Below are 23,221 nucleotides of genomic sequence, written 5' to 3'. Positions count from 1 at the left end.
CGATCTTTTTTGCACCACACAGGGACTCACAAACACACGCGCATGCACACACACGGCTACTCTAATGAATGAGTGCTTGCTCAGCCCTTTATACAAGACAGGGTGGCTTTTGGAGGGTGAGTTGTTGGTAATTCTATGCATTCACGGATTTAAACTTTCCAAAATGCTGTATTTTCAGATGAATATACCGGTTAGGTTTTAAAAATGTGTAAGAATTACACATGTTTGAATATTAAGCTGCCCATTTTCTGGAGCAGGAAGAGGATAAATAGGCTGCTAACAGGTATAAAACTAATTAAACAACAAATAAACATGCAAATACATGATACGTGACGTGAGTCGTGACAATCAGATTTTGTGTTGAGCAATAGAGACTGTTTGAGCGATCATGACCGCTTTTAGCTTCACTCCCTTCAACATAAGTGCTCTCGGTGTCAATCAATCATATGCGCTCTGCATGTGTTCTCAATGGCTGTGTCTCATTTTGAAGGCTGCGTGCTAGGTAGGACGTGTCATTTGAAGGCTGCAGTATACAGAGTGTCCTCCTTCAAATAAGACGGCCTTTGTAGGACAAACGGAAACAGAATGTAACATGGTTGCTATGACAGCACGCCACTCTTTAACAAGCGCGAGCGCTTTGAGTGAGATGGTAACAAAGTCCCTTTAGAAGGGAATGTATGAGGTACATTTTAGGTGAGTTATAATGATGTAAAGAGAAAAGAAAATAGATTTCACAGATGTACTTTTAGTCTAATACTTTAATTATATATTCATATAATTATACATATTATATATTCTGCACCAATCTACTGAGGTACTTCAACTTGGGAATTAACTTTCCTTGCATTTGAACCTCATATTTAAATTAGCATAATTTATTTTTTTAGGCATTTCCGTTGAAGCGAAGAATTGTGAGTTGTGAGTGCCCATGAAGGATACATCTCATGCATCCTCCGAATTTCCGTGAAAGAAGGTCGCATTCAAAGGCTGTATTTGAAGTGTCATACTCTCTTTTCTGAAACGAGACATCCTCTGTGCCATATTCTGTGAGGATCCCGATTTAAATCAGATTAATATTAGTCACAATACCACCAATAACAGATGTAACTATTTAACCTTCAACAACAACACCGCGTCTTCACGCATTTGCTTAATTCGTTATTTGTGTTACAACAAGACACCAATGACAGTAAACAAATCTTAGATATGAATGATTTCTCACTGGAGCAGTTTTAAAGCTTGTAATGGGTCTATTTGTGTTATTTTTGAATGTATCCCTGCAGTGTGTGAAGCTCTCATGGTTTTTACTGGTTGCCAGTATGTCAAAATGTTTTCAATACAAATAAATGTTAGCAATTCACAATTAATGTAATTTTAGTAAAACTTAATAAAAGGTTTCATTTCTTTAACATTAGTTAAGTCATTAGGAATCATGAACATACAATGAACTATATATTTTTACAGCATTTATTAATCAATGTTAGTTAATAAAAATGCTATTGTTCATTGTTAGTTCATAGTGCATTAATGTTACTAATACAAATTTAGATTTTAAAAATTCATACGTATATGTTGTAACTAGCATTAAGTTAATTAGTTCATGTTAACTACAGTAATGTTGTTAAATAAATCAACAAATTGAACCTTTTTATAAACTGTTACTGTAATTTTACTGTGTGGGTCATAAACATAACTGGAGCATATAACTTGCAAAAGTGTGGGAAATGGCACTTTTAAAAAAATTGCATCGGCCGATCTTAATGTTAAAAAATAGGAGATCGTATCGGCCTCAAATTTCCTGATCAGTGCTTAATATGCAATTGTTGCCTCACATAGCAACACACACATATATATATATATATACATATATTCATTTAAGGCCAGTTTGGCCTGTAAAAGAGCAAATAAACATATTTGATGAACTCTTTCAATCTTTCTTGTCAGTTGCTTAAACAAAGAAAAAAATTGGCTATCGGAAATGAAAAATCATGGTCGGTGCATCCCTAATGTTAACTAATGTAGTTAAATAATGTTAACAAATACAACCATAACTGTTACCGATTAAAGTTCCACTAAATAAGAAAATACTGTTAAAAAATAGTTTTAGATAGATTTAATTGTATAAGACACTGCTGACAATGCTTGAAATTCTGCTGAAAATGTTTGAAATATTTATTTAGAGCAAAAAAAAATTAATGAAAACAAAATGTTGCCCAGAATGTGTGCTTAAAGTAAAAATATCAGGGAAAATAAGGTAACCACAGCAATGTATAATTATTTATAAATAGAATTACATAGTTGAAATAGGGCCTATTAACCCAACACCTCGAAATATATATAATGTATATATATATATATATATATATATATATATATATATATATATATATATATATATATATATATATATATATATATATATATAATGTAAAGAAAAGCACATACCTCGTAGAGAGCTGACGTCTTTGTAGATAGGATGGTTTGGTTATTTTCCAGATTAATTGCTCATATTTTCACTATATGTGAGTTTTCATGTGTCTTTATATAGGCAGTGTCTGAATTCCTTCCTGTCTAATAATACTGTGAAAAGAAGTCGCGCTCTAGTTCTCAGCAATGATTCGTGTTATAAATTATGCAGATTAGTGTGTAGTGCTTAGCTTTACTTCTTGACAATTTTAGATACACTGCTGCTATATTCTTTGTAGTCACTTTGAGTTATTTTTTTTGTGTGTTTATTCAGAGCTCATTTTTTTATTCTGTAAGTACAACACAAGATTTGACCAGTTATCCCCTACTGGTAAATGCTGTAACTAGAGGTAGACCGATATATTAGTTTCACCGAACATTTTCCCCCTTCATGTTTGCCGACAAGGTGGAGAGGATGCTTACATTGGCTATTGAAAATGGTTAAAACAATGTTACAAAGTAAAGGATGGAAACAGCTCTCCTTTCACCTGAATTCGCCATTGTAAATAAAGAAATGGTAAATGGTCTGCACTTATATAGCGCCTTTTTTAACCTTCGAGGTTACCAAAGCGCTTTACACTGTGTCCCATTCACTCACACATTCACACACCAATGGCGGCAGATAAGAATAAGAATTATTCTAAGAATATATATATATATATATATATATATATATATATATATATATAAATATATATATATATATATATATATATATAAATACAACACACACACACACACACACACACGCATTTAATATGTAATTATATTGCAGTAGACATTTTGGCAATGATTGTTTTCATTGGCAATTAAATAATTCTTATTTTTTTATTGTGTTTTGTCTTTGTCATAACAGCTCAGGATAGTTGCTACTGAAGGGCTTGGGACTGTGCGCTTTCATGTGGTGCATGTGATCAGCCAATCATTGTTGTCTCCAGAATGATTAGTCACATGACATTCATGGCTCAAGATTACGTATTTCAAATTACGTACTGTAATTCCTGGGGTGCCTGTGCCAGCCAAACAACTGCCATTGAGATGAATGTAAAAACCTCCTTGGTACAGTCATAATTTTGTTCCTGCATGCTTTTGTAATTGCAGGGTTTTCTACATCCAATAATAATGAACATTTGATTTTAAAGAGCATTGTGAACCAACACCATTCACAAGTGTGGTCAGAATTCCATGACAAATGTTGGTATTCACTTGATCGTATATGGACCTCTATGGTCTAAGACAGTGCTTCTCAAAATTTTTAGGCCAAGTACCACCTTCAATTAAATCAGAATGTTCAAGTACCACCAAGTCACCACCAATGTTCACCAAAATATTTTTCAGTATTCGGCAGATATACATTTTTATCATAGTCACAATGGCGTATTTGATTAATATCAATATTCCTGTACTTTACACACAATCAGCAAGAGTGTGCGAAATTTTGCAATCCATTTCATACAAAACTACTATATACAGGACTGTGCAAAGGTTTTAGGCACTTGTGAAAAATGTTGCCTAGTGAGGATGTCTTCAAAAATAATGACATAAATAGTTTTCATTTATCACTTAATGTCATACGAAATCCAGTAAACATAAACAAGCTAAATCAATATTTGGTGTGACCACCTTTGCATTTAAAAGAGCACCAAATATTCTAGGTATACCTGGACACAGTTTTTCTTGGTTGTTGGCAGATAGGATGTTCCAAGCTTCTTGGAGGATTCGCCACAGTTCTTCTATCTATTGAGGCTGTCTCAATTGCTTCTGTATCTTTATGTAATCTCAGACTGACAGTGGGGGCTTTGTTGGGGCCATGCCATTTGTTGCAGGGCTCTCTGTTCTTTACATTTACATTTATTCATTTGGCAGACGCTTTTATCCAAAGCGACTTACAAAAGAGGAAGAACATCAGCGAATCATCTTAGGGAGACAGTGGTACAAAAAGTGCCATATTACAAAGTTTCACTATCATCAGAATAGTACACCAAACAGATTTAAGTGCAACAAGAAATGTAAATAATTTTTTTTTTTTTTAGTGACCGGTTAAGTGCTTTTGGAAAAGATGTGTTTTTAGCCGTTTTTGAAGATAGAGAGTGAGTTAGCTTCCGGATTGAGTTGGGAAGGTCATTCCACCACCGTGGTATGGTGAAACTGAAAGTCCGGGAAAGTGTTTTGGTGCCTCTTTGTTTTGAGTACGACAAGGCGGCGTTCCTTAGCCGACCGCAGGCTTCTGGTGGGAACGTAGCTCTGCATAAATGTTTTTAGGTATGCTGGAGCAGACCCAGTGACTGTTTTATATGCCAGCATCAGGGCTTTGAATTGAATACGTGCATGAACCGGCAGCCAGTGGAGAGAGACAAAGAGTGGTGTAACATGTGCTCTCTTAGGCTCATTAAAGACCAGACGTGCTGCTGCATTCTGGATCATTTGCAGGGGTCTAATAGCACATGCAGGAAGGCCTGCAATGAGAGCGTTACAGTAGTCCAGTCTAGTTATGACAAGGGACTGAACGAGCAGTTGTGTGGCATGTACAGAGAGGAAGGGTCTTATCTTCCTGATATTGTAGAGTGTAAATCTACATGATCTTGCAGTTTTTGAAATGTGGTCTGTGAAATTTAGCCCATCATCAATGGTTACCCCTAGATTTCTGACCGTTTTGGAAGGCGCAACTGTAGTTGGACCCAGCTGCAAGGTGATGTTGTGTTCTTCTATTCTAATCTTTTCTATTTGCAAAAGTAATGTTTATATTTCCTTTTGACACACTAAAGCTAAAGATATAAATAACCATCTTAAGACAAATGCTTTTGTGAAACATATTATGTGCCTAAGACTTTTGCACAGTACTATATATTTAGACATTTGGAGCTTAGGCATTGCTAGAACCTGTTTTTCATCTCAGCCACCCTAAAATTATGCAGCTAGCATCACCCTTAAAAATATGTGATAATGTGCATGTGATCTATGAAAACATCATCTGTAGTAAGCTATTGAAGGTTCATTTTACTCTGAATCGTGCCCTTACCAGTCGATAACTTTAAAACTTGTCAAACTAAGTAATTTCCTTTCCTCTAGTCATAGGCGGACTCGGCCATTGGTAACCTAGAGGCAATGTTCGTCATATAGCGCTACCTTGTGCAAAGCTGTCTGTTCCTCATCCGAGCAATCTTCCAGTGAAATCAAAAACAAAATACAGCCAAATACAACCTTGTGTCTTTGAGTCAAAAGCACTATTTAAGATTCATAGACTTTAAGGAAGTAAACAGAATGATATCTTGCCTCAATCGCATCCATTTTTTCTGTTCTGTTGCATGGGAATAATACTGTCGTGCGCACACAGAGACATCAGCGCAGCCGCGTGCAATGAGAACGTTACATATTCCCATCCTGCACTGCCGATGTAAAACAATTAAAAAAGGTGTGCTATCTTAAAGCTCTATTACAATTGTAATCATACATTAGAAAATGCAGCACGACCCATGGAAAATATTTGAATAAAGTGTTTATTTTTGTAATGTAAATATCCTGGGTCGTGTTGCGTACCACCTGAGGGCACTCCGCGTACCACTGGTTGTGTGCGCACCCCTACGTGTGTGTGTTCGTGTCTTATGAGGGATTTCTGCAGCTGTCTGCTACTCAGACACATCACAATTCTAATTTCACAACAAAAAAAAAACATTTTCCTGACCTCTTGTCATGCATTGGTTTTGGGCCAATCTCTGTCAGCAAGATGAAAAATTCTCACCGGGACCAAACAATCCCAATCTAATTTAGTTTTTGAGGCCAGAATATCTACAAGAGTTAATAGGGGAACAGAATCAAATTAACTATAATTAGTCAAAATGGAAAAGAGAGAGAGAGAGAGAGAGAGAGAGAGAGAGAGAGAGAGAGAGAGAGTGTGAGTTAGGTGTGTGGGAAACCAGGAGCCCATCTCGTTTCGTCTCTTCTTTAGGTCCCTCCCTGTCATCAAGCCATGCCGCATTTACCGCATTGACACATGTCATGCTCACTTCAAAGCTCACAAACATCGATTGCATGTGACATGCAAACAGCTAGGCATGCAAATACATTTCTGTATTGACAGATTTCCCCAATGGAAAAAACGTGTGGATTTTGCGAGAGCTGCAGACCTGACTCGTCTAATCTTTTCAGGAGAATGCTAACAGCGTCATTCACGCTGATGGGTTATTCCTGTAGAAGGATGTCTTTTATAGAACAAAGAAAATAAAACAGCTTGGCAAAAGAATAAAGTTGAAGCATGAAGTGAAAACGACACCATCGTGTGTGTGTGTGTGTGTGTGTGTGTGTCTGTGTGTGGTAGCTCTCGATTTTTAAGCCACAGGAGAGGACTGGATTTAACAGATTTCTATAAAGCACTTGTTTGTTTACACATGTAATGCCGCTGTAATATGACTTCCTGCCTGTTTTTTTATACTGACATCACACAAGAAAACAGAAAAAACTAAATGCAACAGTGTTTATCCTCTTGTTCTTATTTACTACAGTTGTAAGAGGTGCAATTTTATTTGAGTCAACAAACTTCAGTGTCATCTCAAAAGTGAAGGATGGATTCAGATTATGTTATGAAGCAATACTGTATAATATAGTATTCAATGCGTAACATGCTCCCATACAATCAGAACAAGTATTGAAGCAATACTGTATAATATAGTATTCAATGCGTAACATGCTCCCATACAATCAGAACAAGTATTGAAGCACTACTGTATAATATAGTATTCAATGCATATCATGCTCCTACAGAATCAAAACAAGTATTGAAGCAATACTGTATAATATAGTATTCAATGCATATCCTGCTCCTATAGAATCAAAACAAGTATTGAAGCAATACTGTATAATATAGTATTCAATGCATATCCTGCTCCTATAGAATCAAAACAAGTATTGAAGCAATACTGTATAATATAGTATTCAATGCATATCCTACTCCTATAGAATCAAAACAAGTATTGAAGCAATACTGTATAATATAGTATTCAATGCATATCATGCTCCTACAGAATCAAAACAAGTATTGAAGCAATACTGTATAATATAGTATTCAATGCATATCCTGCTCCTATAGAATCAAAACAAGTATTGAAGCAATACTGTATAATATAGTATTCAATGCATATCATGCTCCTATAGAATCAGAACATGCATTGAAGCACTACTGTATAATATAGTATTCAATGCATATCCTGCTCCTATAGAATCAAAACAAGTATTGAAGCAATACTGTATAATATAGTATTCAATGCATATCATGCTCCTACAGAATCAAAACAAGTATTGAAGCAATACTGTATAATATAGTATTCAATGCATATCCTGCTCCTATAGAATCAAAACAAGTATTGAAGCAATACTGTATAATATAGTATTCAATGCATATCATGCTCCTATAGAATCAGAACATGTATTGAAGCACTACTGTATAATATAGTATTCAATGCATATCATGCTCCTATAGAATCAAAACAAGTATTGAAGCACTACTGTATAATATAGTATTCAATGCATATCCTGCTCCTATAGAATCAAAACAAGTATTGAAGCAATACTGTATAATATAGTATTCAATGCATATCATGCTCCTATAGAATCAGAATATGTATTGAAGCGCTACTGTATAATATAGTATTCAATGCATATCATGCTCCTATAAAATCAAAACAAGTATTAAAGCACTCCTGTATAATATAGTATTCAATGCGTATCATGCTCCCATAGAATCAGAACATGTATTGAAGCACTCCTGTATAATATAGTATTCAATGCATATCATGCTCCTATAGAATCAAAACAAGTATTGAAGCAATACTGTATAATATAGTATTCAATGCATATCCTGCTCCTATAGAATCAAAACAAGTATTGAAGCAATACTGTATAAAATAGTATTCAATGCATATCATGCTCCCATAGAATCAGAACATGTATTGAAGCACTACTGTATAATATATTATTCAATGCATATCATGCTCCTATAGAATCAGAACATGTATTGAAGCACTACTGTATAATATAGTATTCAATGCATATCATGCTCCTATAGAATCAAAACAAGTATTGAAGAAATACTGTATAATATAGTATTCAATGCATATCATGCTCCTATAAAATCAAAACAAGTATTAAAGCACTACTGTATAATATAGTATTCAATGCATATCATGCTCCTATAGAATCAAAACAAGTATTAAAGCACTACTGTATAATATAGTATTCAATGCATATCATGCTCCCATAGAATCAAAACAAGTATTGAAGCAATACTGTATAATATAGTATTCAATGCGTATCATGCTCCCATAGAATCAGAACATGTATTGAAGCACTACTGTATAACATAGTATTCAATACATATCATGCTCCTATAGAATCAAAACAAGTATTGAAGCAATACTGTATAATATAGTATTCAATGCGTATCATGCTCCCATAGAATCAGAACATGTATTGAAGAAATACTGTATAATATAGTATTCAATGCATATCATGCTCCCATAGAATCAGAACAAGTATTGAAGCAATACTGTATAATATATTATTCAATGCGTATCATGCTCCCATAGAATCAGAACATGTATTGAAGCACTACTGTATAAAATATTATTCAATGCGTATCATGCTCCCATAGAATCAGAACATGTATTGAAGCACTACTGTATAATATAGTATTCAATGCATATCATGCTCCTATAGAATCAAAACAAGTATTAAAGCACTACTGTATAATATAGTATTCAATGTGTATCATGCTCCCATAGAATCAGAACAAGTATTGAAGCAATACTGTATAATATAGTATTCAATACATATCACGGTCCTATAGAAGGGCCTTTTTGATTGTGACTGGAGCTTTTCTGAAGAGACTCTAGGGAGATGACTGAGAATGAACCAGGAGGAACAAGTGAACTCATCACTTTTTAGAAATTCAACAGCTTCTTTAAAGTTGTCGTTGAAGGGTTTATGTTTATGTGAGTGTGTTTGTATGCATGTGCTCTCGTGTTTTCTACCCTCTTATGTGAAGATTTGTATTCATAGTATGTGTGAATCTCTATGTATTGCATGTGATCTCAGTGTATGTGTGTGTGTGTGTCAGATCCTATATCTGCATGTACATATTTGGTTTTAATTGCACATAGAATGAAAAGTGAGCTAAATCTGACACAGCCTCCCTTTGGGGACATCTGGGCACATACTCACTTGGAAAAACGAATAATACATCTATTCTAGAAAATATTTATTTTAGGCACAGTGTTGGGGTTAGTCTGTTGGAATTATGCTGCCAGTGTTAACGCGTGTGACTGACTCCCTCCACTTGACTGTCCATATATCCACATAATTGTTCTTCCTCATGATGCCATCTATTTTGTGAAGTGCACCACTACCTTCTGCAGCAAAGCACCCCCACAACATGATGCTGCCACCCCCATGCTTCAAGGTTGGGATGGTGTTCTTCGGCTTGCAAGCCTCACCCTTTCCCTCCAAACATCACCATGGTCATTATGGCCAAACAGTTCCATTTTTGTTCCAACAGACTAGAAGACATTTCTCCAAAAACGAAGATCTTTGTCCCCGTGTGCATTTGCAAACTGTAGTCTGGCTTTTTATGGCAGTTTTGGAGCAGTGTCTTCTTCCTTGCTGAGCAGCCTTTCAGGTTATGTCGATATAGGACTCGTTTTACTGTGGATATAGATACTTAGAGTCTACCTTTTTCCTCCATTATCTTCACAAGGCTGTTTGTTCTGGGATTGATTTGCACCAAACTACGTTCATCTCTAGGAGACAGAATGAGTCTCCTTCCTGAGCGGTATGAAGGCTGCATGGTCCCATGGTTTTTATACTTGCGTACTATATTGTTTATACAGATGAACATGGTACTTTCAGGCATTTGGAAATTGTGCCCATAGATGAACTAGACTTGTGAAGGTCCACAATTTTTTTTTTCTGAGGTCTTGTCTGATTTCTTTTGATTTTCCCATGCTGTTAAGTAAATAGGCACTGAGTTTGAAGGTAAGCCTTAAAATACATCCACAGGTACACCTCCAATTCAGTACACCTCCTATCAGAAGATAATTAGCTAATTTTTCTTTTTCTGGATTTTTCCAAGCTGATTAAAGGCACAGTTAACTAAGTGTATGTAAACTTTTGACCCACTGGAATTGTGATAGTCAATTACAAGTGAAACAATCTGTCTGTAAACAATTGTTGGAAAAATTACTCATGTCATGCACAAAGTAGATGTCCTAAACGAATTGCCAAAACTATAGTTTGCTAATATTAAATCTGTGGAGTGGTTAAAAAAAAAAAACTTAACTTCAACCTAAGTGTATGTAAACTTCTGACTTAAACTGTATATATTTTTCAGGAGGTTCTTGCTTGACTCAACTGCACATCCTAGCACTGAAACTGATTGCGTGAAGCCGAGCACGCTTATTCATTATGCGCAACATTTGCCCCGGGTTTAATAAACATGGGAGCCGATTTACTGTACGGAGAATTAAGACTTAATGCACAAGCAGATGTTCAGCATTCAATATGGTGTCTAACAATGCATTGGCAATGTACACTTAAGCTTCTCTTTCCAATAAAGTTTGATATGAATTGAATCTACCGATTTGATCCTATAATTAAAAGTCCACTGGAAAATGGCAGAAGATTTTGACCAAATTGTTACAATAACATGTCCACTGAATGTATGGCACGTATACATATACTTGTATAAAGATTAATACCTGTAAAAATGTATCTAATTAATTCTATCCAAAATAATTAAATAAATACAAATAACACAAAAAAATAACATAATTTTTTACATGTAGATATTTAAATAATTAAAATACATGATGACTAACCAATTACTTGCAAGTTTTTTGAGATAAAATAACAACAACCTTAAAACCAGCCCATATGGCACCAACAATCATACCACGCTCCAAATCACTTAGATAATTTTTTTTCCCCCTTTCTGATGGTTGATGTGAACATTTACTGAAGCCCCTGACCCGTACCTGCATGATTTTATGGACTGCACTGCTGCCACATGATTGGCAGATTAGATAATCGCATGGATGATTGTTGGTGCCAGATGGGCTGGTTTGAGTATTTCTGTAACTGCTGATCTCCCAGGATTTTCACACACAACAGTCTCTAGAATTTACTCAGAATGGTGCCAATTTTTTTTTTAAATATCCAGTGAGTGACAGTTCTGTGGATGGAAAAGCCTTGTTGATGAGAGAAGTCAACAGAGAATCGCCAGACTGGTTCAAACTGACAAAGTCTACGGTAACTCAGATAACTGCTCTGTACAATTGCGGTGAGAAGAATATAATCTTAGAATGCAATTCCGAGAATCGGGTTGCACTGCTTTGGCAGGATGAGGGGGACCTACACAATATAAGGCAGGTGGTTTTATTGTTGTTGGTGATCGGTGTATATACTGTATATAATATATATAAATATATAAGTCTATAGTAAATCCCCATTTTAATAGTTAAGCACAAGTGTGCACTGGGCACTCACCTCCACGGCACAGCAGCATCTTGGCGATTTGTGTGTGTTGGTTCAGCAGGGAGTCATGCAGTGGACTGACTCCCTCTACCTGACTGTCCAGCTGCAAGTTTGGGCAATGCTGCAGCAGGGCCTGCACACATACGGTGCTGCCATGGTTACAGGCTTCATGAAGGGGCGTCCAGCCAGCGTGATCTAAATACAGTAACGCACAAGAAACTCTGTTGGTTACTATGTCTACACGTAAAAGACAAGGCCTTACCTTCCTGCACAACGTCAAATCTTTCAACACACTGCCATTCATAAAAAGAACATATCACAACATCAATAAATAAAAAAGTTACGTATATGGCAGAATACAAATATCTGCCATAATTTGCATAACAGGTACCTTCAATTGTGCCATTAAATTGTATATTAATAATCAAATACAACATCACACAAGAGTGAGAGAATTTGTACCATCATCAGGTTCCGTGTTTATCTGAATCTGTAAATTTTGGGCTCTCATTTAACAATACATTAATGTTATGTTATGGAAGACATACTACTGCTTATAATAATAATAAACAGTAGATATGTTATCAAAATGGTTTATTTGTTGGAATGGAGTCATAATAACATTAAAAGTAAAATAAAACATTTTAAATGTATTTTACTATTTTAGTGCAAAGGCCTCAATTGTAAGCATTTTTCACATCACAAAATGTTGACAAAATCTTCTAAAGTGCATTTGTTTGCTGATAATTTTATGTTTACCTAAACAAACAGATCCCCTTTTTAAAATCCCATGTGCAGTCTTTTAGCGAATGCGGCAGAAAGCTAGTACTAAAAAAGCATAAAAATAATTATACAACAATATAGAACATTTTTATCAAGGTCTATGTCAAACCTACCCACGTTTATGCCGGGATCAAAAAGCGAAGGGCGTGCAGAAAATTTGCTTAATAACACAATGGTAAATCGAGTCTGAAATGCCATCTTCAGCCTCCAGACACAACCTTACATTTGATCTAATAGGTTAGATGTGTTATGTGTAGTTTTCTTTTCATGAATTAACCGCTTGTCACACAAAACAATTAAAACAGAAGAGGGACGATTCAGAGGGCAGGGGAGGAATATAGACTTACCTTTAACATTGACATCCGTTCCAGGGAGGCTGAGGGTACGCAGCAGTGTCTCCACCTGGTTCCTCTTGCTGGCTCGATGAAGGAGTGTCTCGCCTGCACATGGATGGAGAGGAGAGAAACTGAGAGAGAGAGAAAGGGCAAGTGGAAGAGAGAAGTGGGCAACATCCAAAATCAGGGTGTGTCCTGACAACTGCCCCCCATGGTCGCGTAACCGGTTATATAAAATTTTTTCATGCTCGATGCACAAATAAAAGTAAATGGGCGTAGCGAAAGAACAAGGGAAATGTAAAAATTACATGCATACAGGGGGCCGACCTAAAAAGAAATTCCTACATAAGATTTTTTTTGGGGAGAGGGACAAGAAGGAGAGAGAAAAAAGAGAGCTGATGAAAAGAGCTCACCCTCTCTCATTGTCGCTCAGCACCGTTTTACGGACAGTGAGAATTCTTTACTTGCACTAGCATCCTAAGTTGAAGAACATTATGGGAAAAGGCTTCCTGGCAGTCTGGTATTGTTCAGCCAGAGAAAGTTATGGTACAGAGCCCATACACAATGCCTCAGCCAAAGTTCAAAAGCTCCACTGGGCAGTATGAATGGGAACACACGATTTTTACTTTTGCAAACTACAACCGCCAGGCACCAAAGCCTCCAAGGACTTTTATTTACATTTTCCTTTTTTGTACTCCTTTTTTACCCCCCAGCCTTCAACCCTCTCTTTTCCGATACAATATCAAATCAAGAATATATTATAGAATATAAGGCTGTTGCCTTTTTTCATGTGGGGCTGAACTTCACAAGAAAGTAAAAGGCCAAACTTGAGTACCTCTGTGACTGCCATTATAATGGCACTGTGCAAAGCTGCTGATAAATGCTTTATTGGGTCTCACCAGGGCGCCCATTTCTTCGCAGCCTTGGCCGGCTAGATAAAACTCGGCATGCTCAAAGAGCCAGAGCGGAGAGAGGCAGAAGGGATAAGGAGGGGACAATAAAGCACAGACAGTCTTCTTTCTTCTTGTGGCAGCGAAAAAGAGAGAAGCTTTCACATCAATAATTTATTGCTTTTTCAAGAGCCCCTTTTTAAGCCAGATCAAACAGAGAAAATTAGGTTATAAGAAAACGTAAATGATCAGATATGGCTGATCTGTGTATGCAACCTGAGTGATGCCTGTCATGCTAAAGAGAGAAAATGTGAACAAGACAAAGAAAGAAGATTAGTAAATTTCATTTTTTTTTTTTCATTTTTATTGTTTATTTTTACAGGGACAATGCACAATTAAAAGTTATTGCACCAGAATTAGCTAATAGCTAGTTTACATCTGCTGTCCCTGGGCAGGTAAACAAATAAAATAACATACATTACATATACCCCACATAAAACATCACAATACATACATGTACAGAATATAAAATTTAAAACCAGAATATAAAACAGATAAGTACAACACAGTCATTAGTGGCTGCAGATCTGTTGTGATAGTAGCCAGTACTTAAGCTTATTTTTAAAAATTAAGAAGCTATTGAGTAATTCTAAATGACCATTGATTAATTGTAAATGTCTTTGAAATTTAACAATTCCTGAAATCAAAGCAAAGAATCCTGCTGACATTAGAATATTTTAAACCATGCTGGGGTTCAAATGGAATGTTGATGCCAGGGTGTCCTCCAAAATTAAAAAAAAAAAATTATAATAATTTTTCCCTCCATCATATTATATATATATATTTCTTTCCATATTGTTTGTTAATTAAAGGGATAGTTCACCCAAAAACATTTAAATTATCTACTATTATTTACTCACCCTCATGCCATTCCAGATGTGTATGATTTTCTTTCTTCTGCAGAACATAACAATAAAGGATTTTTTGAAGAATGTATCAGCTCTGTAAGTCCTCACAAATAAAGTGAAAGTTGACCAAAATTTTGAAGCTCCAAAAAGCACATGAAGATACAATTAATCCATAAAACTCAAGTGTTTTAATCCATGTCTTCTGAGGCAATCTAATCAGTTTTGGGTAAGAACAGTTCAATATGTAACTCCTTTTTAATTATAAATCTTGCCATTGCAGACACTATCATGACTTCAAGTTCCAATACACTTCCTAGTCCTTGATGCATACAAAGAGCGCTACGAAGTGTGATCAAGCTTGAAATCATGATCACTAAGGAGACTGCAGATGTCAAGATAAAGGAGATACATTTTGTTCTCAGCCAAAACTGATTAGATTGTTTCAGAAGACATAGATTAAAACACTTGAGTCTTATGGATTACTTTTACGCTGGCTTTATGTGCTTTTTGGAGCTTCATAATATTGGATATAATTCTCTTCCATTGAATGGACCTACAGAGCTGATATATTCTCCTAAAAATCTATGTTTCTGTTCTGCAGAAGTCATACACATTTCTCAGCTCATTTAAAGTCTGACATAACTTGCGGTTCAGTTAGTGAGTGAATATTCCAAGCCTCAGAGAGGAATAGAGTTGTTTGTCCAAGATTCAGAATGTTGACTCCTGTAATCTATTCACTCTTTGTAAATAGTTTGACTGATTTATCAAAAAGAACTGCACCAATCAAGCATTTTTCCTTGCAGACAGAGAGCACAAGTAATAGAACTAGTCTGGGACACAACTGAAATCGCAGACCACAGACCTTGATAATACAATTATAGCTTGCCTTCGTCTAACATGTATACATGGTAATCGGTATTTAACACTCCCTAGTACGACTGTAACTTGATATTAACTGTGTATATAAACATACTGTAGGGACAACAGTGTAAGAAAATTACAGCCTCTACAATACTAACTATTCACTATTGAAGTGCATGAAAGCAAATCGCAAAAGGCCAAAAACTTAAAACAAACTAAAATAATAGGCAGTGCATTATGAGAAATGTAACAGAATGCAATAAAAGTATGACTTAATAACTGCCTCAAAACTATGGCAAGCTCTGGCATGCTGTGGCCCCTTTTACACACCTTAATAGGCCCTAAAACCCAGTGATTAAAGATTTCTTAACTTCCCATGTGTACGCAGTCTCAGAAATACCAGGCCCAATCTTCCCTCTGTTAAATCACTTTAATGGCTCCAATTTGGACACAACGCTTCCATTATAGGGTAATTGAATACTCTGCATTTACAAGCTCGAAGAGGATAAATCCATCCTGTACTTTTCTATAAATTGCAAAATGTATGTTGGGTTTGCTGTTATTCTCGAGTACTTTCTTGGGTGGTTGTGACGTTTGGCATGACAGCTCCGCTGCAGGTAGGCTAATGGTTAATATAAGGTGCTATTTGTCATGAAAGTGCATTTTGAACACTGGGAAAACTGGATGCATTCTCAATTTGACCAACTTTTAATTTCAAGGCACATTTCTGGCAGTTATAAAAAGGTTTAAGCATCTAGTTCGTGGGATTGCAAATAACAAAACTAAGAGAGACTAATAATCATGTGTTTTGTTAAATATATAGTATATTAAAAAATAAATAAGTCACATATAATGTTCTGAAATACCATTACATGGATACTTCACATATTTTATGTTGTTCCAAACTTTTTGGAAGTTTTGGAACAGTGGCAGATTTCCTTTCTTCTGTGGATCACTAAAGGAGATGTTGAGCAGAATGTTCATGCTGCTCTTATTTTTACAATGACAGTCAATAGTGACCAGTGGCTGTCAAGTGTCTAAAACGACCAAAAAGCATAAAATTAGTCTATTAAGGGAAAGGTGCTATCTTCAAAGTCTTCGGAAGTCATAATATAGCTTTGTGTTAAGAACAGACCGAAATCAAACTGAGTATATGGAAAGGAGCAGTGTGAACACTCCATTTGTAACACAGCTGACCTTTGCGGATCCAAATTCTCACAAATTGGCTCAACGAATGAGCCCACTTGGGCCTACTGGGAGATGTTGAAATGTTCAAGAAAAAATTATATGGGGGAAAATTATGGCTTAACCCACAGATGCACTTTGGTGCAAGATGGAATTTTATTTAGAGTGCCAATGCAAAATGTGAAGAAATATTTACAACAAATGCAGATCAAAAACCCAAAACAAAAATGTAAATATAAACAAATGGGTATCCACAATATACACTCTTTGAAGTTGCTCACAGCACTACTACTAATCTACGTCACATTGCCTCCCCACTCTCCAAGAACCTGGACAAGTACTCAACAACCAGGTTCAGTCTTCCCAGGTGGTGCCGAACCTTGAAGGTGTAGGGTTGGAAGGACAGGTACCATCTCATCACCTAAGCGTTGTGTTCTTTCATGGAATGAATCCAGGTCAACGCCCAATGGTTCATCTCCATGTCAAACTCCCTCCCTAGGAGATGTACTTGAGACTCTCTAGGGACCACTTGATTGTGAGACATTCCTTCTCAACCATAGAGTACCTGCTCTCTCTGGGTAACAGCTTTCTACTTGGGTAGACTACTGGCTTCTTGGTTCCTTCAGACCCCTAGGGCAGTACCACTTCAATTACCTTCTCAGAGCCGTCCACTTGTAGCAGGAATCTTTGTGTGACATTTGGACTTGTGGATCTCACAGTCCTCGGTCAACCTAACAGGGTTCTTGTCAGTCTTGCTCATTTAGTCAGTCAAAGGTGTGGTTATGGTGGCAAAATTGGGGATGAATCGGCGGTACCAGCTCATTAGGCTCAGGAAGGATCGCATCCTGGGTCGAGGACTACATCGAATACTCTACACTTTGTCAACCTGGAGTCGTAGCTCAATGTTGCCTAGATGGTACCCTAAGTAGCTGGCCTCCAATTGTGCCCACTTGTATTTTATCACATTTAAGGACAGGCCTGCTGCTTGGATCTTCACCAGGGTCTGGTGCAGATGTTTCAGGTGGTCTGACCAGGTGTTGCTGTAAATTACCACATCATCAAGGTAGGCAGCAGACCACTATTCGCAGCCCATGAGAACTCGGTCCATTAACCTCTGGAAGGTATCTGGTGCCACATGTAGTCCAAAGGGTAGGACTGTAAACTGAAATAGCCCCAGTGGCATCCTAAAGGCAGTGTATGTTCTGGAGGAAGGATCATGGGGCACCTGCCAGTATCTCTTACACGGGTTTAGTGTGGCAATGAACTAGAATGGTCCAATCCTCTTCAGCAGATCATCAATTCCGGGCATACAGGCATAAAATTTGGACTGAGCGTTCAATTGCGGAAATCAATGCAGACACCTAAAGATTCATGTTTCTTCGTGACGAAAACCAGCAGACTTCTCCATTCGCTCATGGAATCTTCTACCACTCCCAGCCATTTCATCTCCTCAATTTATTCATTCAATAAAGTTACCAATCTCTTTGTCACCCGGTTCACTAGAAGGGCTCGTGTTGGAGAGTGTGGTGGATCAGCTCAGTCAGGCCAGGCCTCTGATGGAACAAGGCAGGGAACTGGTCAAGGAGGTCTTGTAATTCAGCCCTCAGGGGTGCAGCCAGATGTTCTAGAGTCACCAACGAAGACTGCCTCCATGGCTCTTCCTCTGGCTCGTCATCCTCTACCTCTCTGATCAGCAGTGATGTCTCTGGGGTCTTAACGGGTGGTTCCATTCATTCTTTAAGCAGGTTGACATGGTAAACTTGGTGAGACTTTCCATTATCAGGGTTGTGAACCTCGTATGTCACGGCCCCATCTTCCTCATGATGGTGAATTGTCCATGCCACATGGCCAATAACTTGTTTGCAGAGGTTGGTAACAGTACTTTCTGCCCTGGCTGGAATTGATGAAGCCTCGCATGTTGATCGTACCATCTTTTCTGCTTTTGCTGTGCTTTTTACAGGTTCTCCCTCGCTTGGTCCTAATAGCACTCGAGATGGCACCTCATCTTCAGGACGAACTGGATGATGCCTTTCTTCTCTGTATGGGTTGTAGGGGCCTCCCATCCCTTCCGCAGTAGGTCCAGTGGTCCTTGGACATGCAAGCTGTACAGCAACTCAAAGGGGGAGAAACCGGACAAGGCTTGGGGAATTCTCTATAGGCAAACATAATGAATGCCAGCCATTTATCCCAGTCATGTCCCGTGTCTGCAACGACTTTCCACAGCATAGTATTCAGGGTCTGGTTAAATCTCTGTAAGGTATGGCGGAGGATCAGTGGCCTTAACAGATTCACGAACAAACAAGAACTTACTGTTAAAAACTCCCCTAATTACTGAAATAGCGCCAACCAGTCTCCACAAGCACAATAAATGTATTGACAAAGAGACAATGAACTATTGACAGAGAACCGCATGTGACATCCGCATGCTCACCACGTGCTTATCGTGTGGACAGGAAGGGGGAAACTTTTAACGTAAAAATGTGTGTGTGTGTGTTTTTCAGTTAAACACAGAACTGCATATTGCTAATGAAATATGTGTAATCCCTGTATGTTGTGTATTTCTGAGGTATATCAAACTCGTTAGAACTGTTTAGTTGTGTGTTTTAAACTCTGAGGCCTCATATTTAATAGCCTCAGTGTATATTCCCTTTCTAAGTGTACTAAACACATGTTTCTTGGTATCAAATTAAACCTTACGATTTGTCCGAGCTGAATTCGAATATAAGATCTCTGTAGAATGATATTACGCGATGTTTTACTATCTTTTGAGTCATTCAGCCCAAAATCTCTTACTGTCATAAAACATGCAAATGAGCTTTGACAAAGGAACTCTCTCATGCCCAGAGTAAGGGAGACTTTTACGACCTCCAAAGGAATGTTCAGAGAAGTGCTGACCCTCACTTCATTCTCTTACTGAGAAAGAGAAATGAACCCTGTTAATCCTATATATATATTCTATATATCCATGTGATAAATATTGACATGTATCTAATGTGCCATCTCACATTTTCCCTTAAATGTGCTTGATCTATGTTTTCTTGCAAACTAATGGGTTAATGTTTCAGACTTTGCATACTATGGTTAACCAAAATCATATGTGTGGCATATTTGGTCTCTATAACTTGGTATTTTGAAGATTGAAATGACTGTGTACATGATATGTCGATAACAACAACATATTAGTATTACAAGTAGATTTCCTATTTTCTTTCTTGCACATGCAATGGGCAATTTTACAACAAAGAGCAATAAACCAAATTCCCGCCTAGAACTCAAACCCTTCTTATTGGTCGAGCCAATGAGAGGTGGGACCTGTTCCCTGAGGGTATAAAATTGCTGCGCCCACTTCCTTACTTCCTCTTCTTAGCTCTTCCTCGCTCACTCTTAGCCTCTCTTGCTTCCTGCCTTTCTGGTCCTCTGAGCCTTGTGCTCTCTCACTCTCTCGCTGAATCATGCCAAACTAGAAGGCCCCAAGGACTCCCAAGCGTGTGCCAGGCTACGTACGGCCTTGTCTCTGACTCTCACTGGTTCTCTCTCTCATCAAGACAACATCATCAAAGATCAACTGGAGCCTCAACAAATTGCATCAGGACAGTTTAATTCAAATGGGACATGCAAGTATCAAACTTAGTCTCATTATTTGATACATTAAGTATCCTTAACCCCTTTCTAAAAAGGGCGTGTCAGAACTAATATGATGGTTTGCTCAGGCTGTTGATCTGCTGAACTTCAAACAATGCTATAACTTCTTGCCTTCCTGTATTCTGCTTCAGCCCTCTTTCCCTTGGTAAACTGTATGAATGTATGTATATGTATGTTAGAGTAGTTTAAATGTTTAGTCTAGTTAATAAAGTCTTGTTCATGTCACATGTAAAGTTGTCTGTGTCTCAAGCTCATATCTAAAGTCACTAATCATAGATTTTGACTACTTGCTCTTAATACTTAGTAAGAAAGACATTTCCCTTGCCCGGAAATGTACATTTCTATTAATTAATTAATAAATAACCAAAATTGAGTGTTCACGGGATGAACCGAGTATTTGGTTGTAATGTTAATGTAGCTACATCAAGTTAACCCGATTAACTGATCCAAATATTCATAATTGATTATAACAAGTTATGATTGATTATTAATATTTCATAGAGCTGATTCGCTACCTAATGGTGGAAGAATATAGAGCTGATTCGCTACATCTCTCCACCAGTTCGTCAGTCTCAGGGTGGTAAGGACTGGTATTCAGAGCGGTGATACCCAGTTCCTGGTGGAGTTGCCTCATCAGACAGGAGGTGAAGTTCCTTCCCTGATCTCTTAAGATCTCCTCAGGGATGCCTACCCTTGCGAACTGATAGTGGTGATAGTGCAGAGTGGGAAGGCTTCTGGGAAATGTGTACCATAATCGCAGATGACCAGGATGTATGGATGTCCCTTGCTGCTCTTTTCCAGTGGCCCCACAATGTCCATAGCAATGCAGCGTAAAGGGGTAGAGATGACGGGCAGTGGATGTAATGGTGCTCTGCCCCGCTGACGCACAGCACTGGTCTGACACACAGGTGGTGCATTATGTCTGAAAGTCAGTGTACATGGTTGGCCAATATAAGTGTGAACTAATGCATGTGTATGTTTTCTGTTGTGCCATGGGACCAGCCCATGGGACTGTGTGTGCAAGGTGTTGGACTAGTGGTCAACAAGACATTAGAACAATATAGCGAGTAACACCACCAGTTTGCCCCGGAGCTCCAGAAGATTCCTCTTCTCCCTTAGCTGCTGTGTGTTGAGAAAGTCTCTCATAAGGTTCACCATACCCTCACTGGATGTCGCTGGAGTGACTGTACTGGTCTGTGGAGGGCTTGGCTCTCTGTGATCCCTTGGGAGGTCTGCGATCACCTCCTCCTCCAAAGTCTCCAAAGAGTCCATGTCCTCCTTAACTATGGCCTTTTCTTGGGAGCACAGGCTGGTCCTTCTCCCTTCGGCCCTCTCTTGCGGGTAGCCATCTCACTTCTGACACCAACAGTGACGCAGTTAGCCTTTGCGGATCCAAATTCTCACAAAATAATGAGTCCACTCGGGCCTACTGGGAGATGTGGAAATGTTCAAGAAAAAAAAAATATGGGGGAAAATTATGGCTTAACCCGCAGATGCACTTTGGTGCAAAATTTTATTTAATTTACAGAGTGCCAATGCAAAATGTGAAGTAATATTTACAACAAATGCAGACTAAAATACCAAAACAAACAAACAAAAAAAAAGTACAAGTTATACAAATGGGTATCCACACTGTTCACTCTTTAAAGTTGCTCACAGCAGTACTACTGCATGCTCGCCTGGCTCACTCAAAAAGCCCCGATACGGAGTCTGGGCTCCCCTCCTATAGGCCCAGACGCCTCACCCTTAGGAGCATACCACTAATCAGGTAAGTATCAATCACCTTAAGGAATTGCGTGTGCACCAGCTCCTCCAATAGCGGAGATGGCAGAAGGGGGGAAAAATGGAGCGTGGTTGAGGTGAGTGTATGTGTGTAAAGCCAGTGCTGCCGTTCCCAACATTGACGATCACTTCATCGCACTCTTAACATCTTCCTTTTGTGTTCCATGGAAGATAGAAACCATACAAGTTTGGAAGACAAAAAGGTGAGCAAATGAAGAAAGAATTTTCATTTGTTTTTGCAAACTATCACTTTAAAGTAAATCAAACTCTGCTCTAATCTGAGCTGTAACCCCAAATCATCTGCATTATGCTTAAAGCATCATTACCTGTAGCCATAAGAAATAATGAAGTGTAACATACAGACAGACAGCTCAGAGTGAAGTTAACAAGGCACCACAGACCAGCACAACCTGTGAAATACACTGCAGTGTCTACCTACAGAAATCTACAGCTGAGAGCCTGCGGATGCTTCATCAAAAATGTATGAACTGCACATCAGTACAGGGAGCACGTAGTGCAAAAACAACACAAGGCAGGGAGCAGCAGACTTGAAACTCATGGAAGCAGAGCTATCTCTCTCTCTCCATGCCATCACCCACTCTGCTCTAGCGTGGGGGTCTTTCTGATCAGGTGCAGGGGGATGGATGAGTGTTGAAACCTAGGTGGGTTCACGTGGAGTGCCAACCTCCTAATTACAGAAACTTCCAAGTTTGGCTACCTCTCGACCTTTCTCTCTCGCCCCCTCTTCCACCTCTCCTTCCTCACAGTAGAATCCTAATTGCAGTGTTTATTCTTAAACGGGGATCTGACAAGCATTATGTCTGTGTGCGTGCCACTTGGTTTGTATGTA

The 23,221-nt window shown here is 38.0% G+C and overlaps 1 protein-coding gene across 1 annotated transcript in view; it reads right to left on the bottom strand.

Moving 5' to 3' along the window:
* The window catches only part of LOC127643085 (SMC5-SMC6 complex localization factor protein 1-like), an 86,268-nt gene that overhangs the window by 16,849 nt on the left and 46,198 nt on the right, over positions 1-23,221 (bottom strand). The window contains exons 17-18 of the mRNA XM_052125645.1: positions 13,116-13,208; positions 11,998-12,180 (exon numbers count right to left, since the gene is read on the bottom strand). Coding sequence (XP_051981605.1) covers positions 11,998-12,180; positions 13,116-13,208 — 276 coding nt within the window. The remainder of the gene's footprint in view (positions 1-11,997; positions 12,181-13,115; positions 13,209-23,221) is intronic.

The sequence above is a fragment of the Xyrauchen texanus genome, chromosome 4 (assembly GCF_025860055.1).
Source record: "Xyrauchen texanus isolate HMW12.3.18 chromosome 4, RBS_HiC_50CHRs, whole genome shotgun sequence".
NCBI classification, from domain to species: domain Eukaryota; kingdom Metazoa; phylum Chordata; class Actinopteri; order Cypriniformes; family Catostomidae; genus Xyrauchen; species Xyrauchen texanus.
Note: the sequence above shows the minus strand (reverse complement) of the source record. Positions and strands in the feature narration are given on the sequence as shown.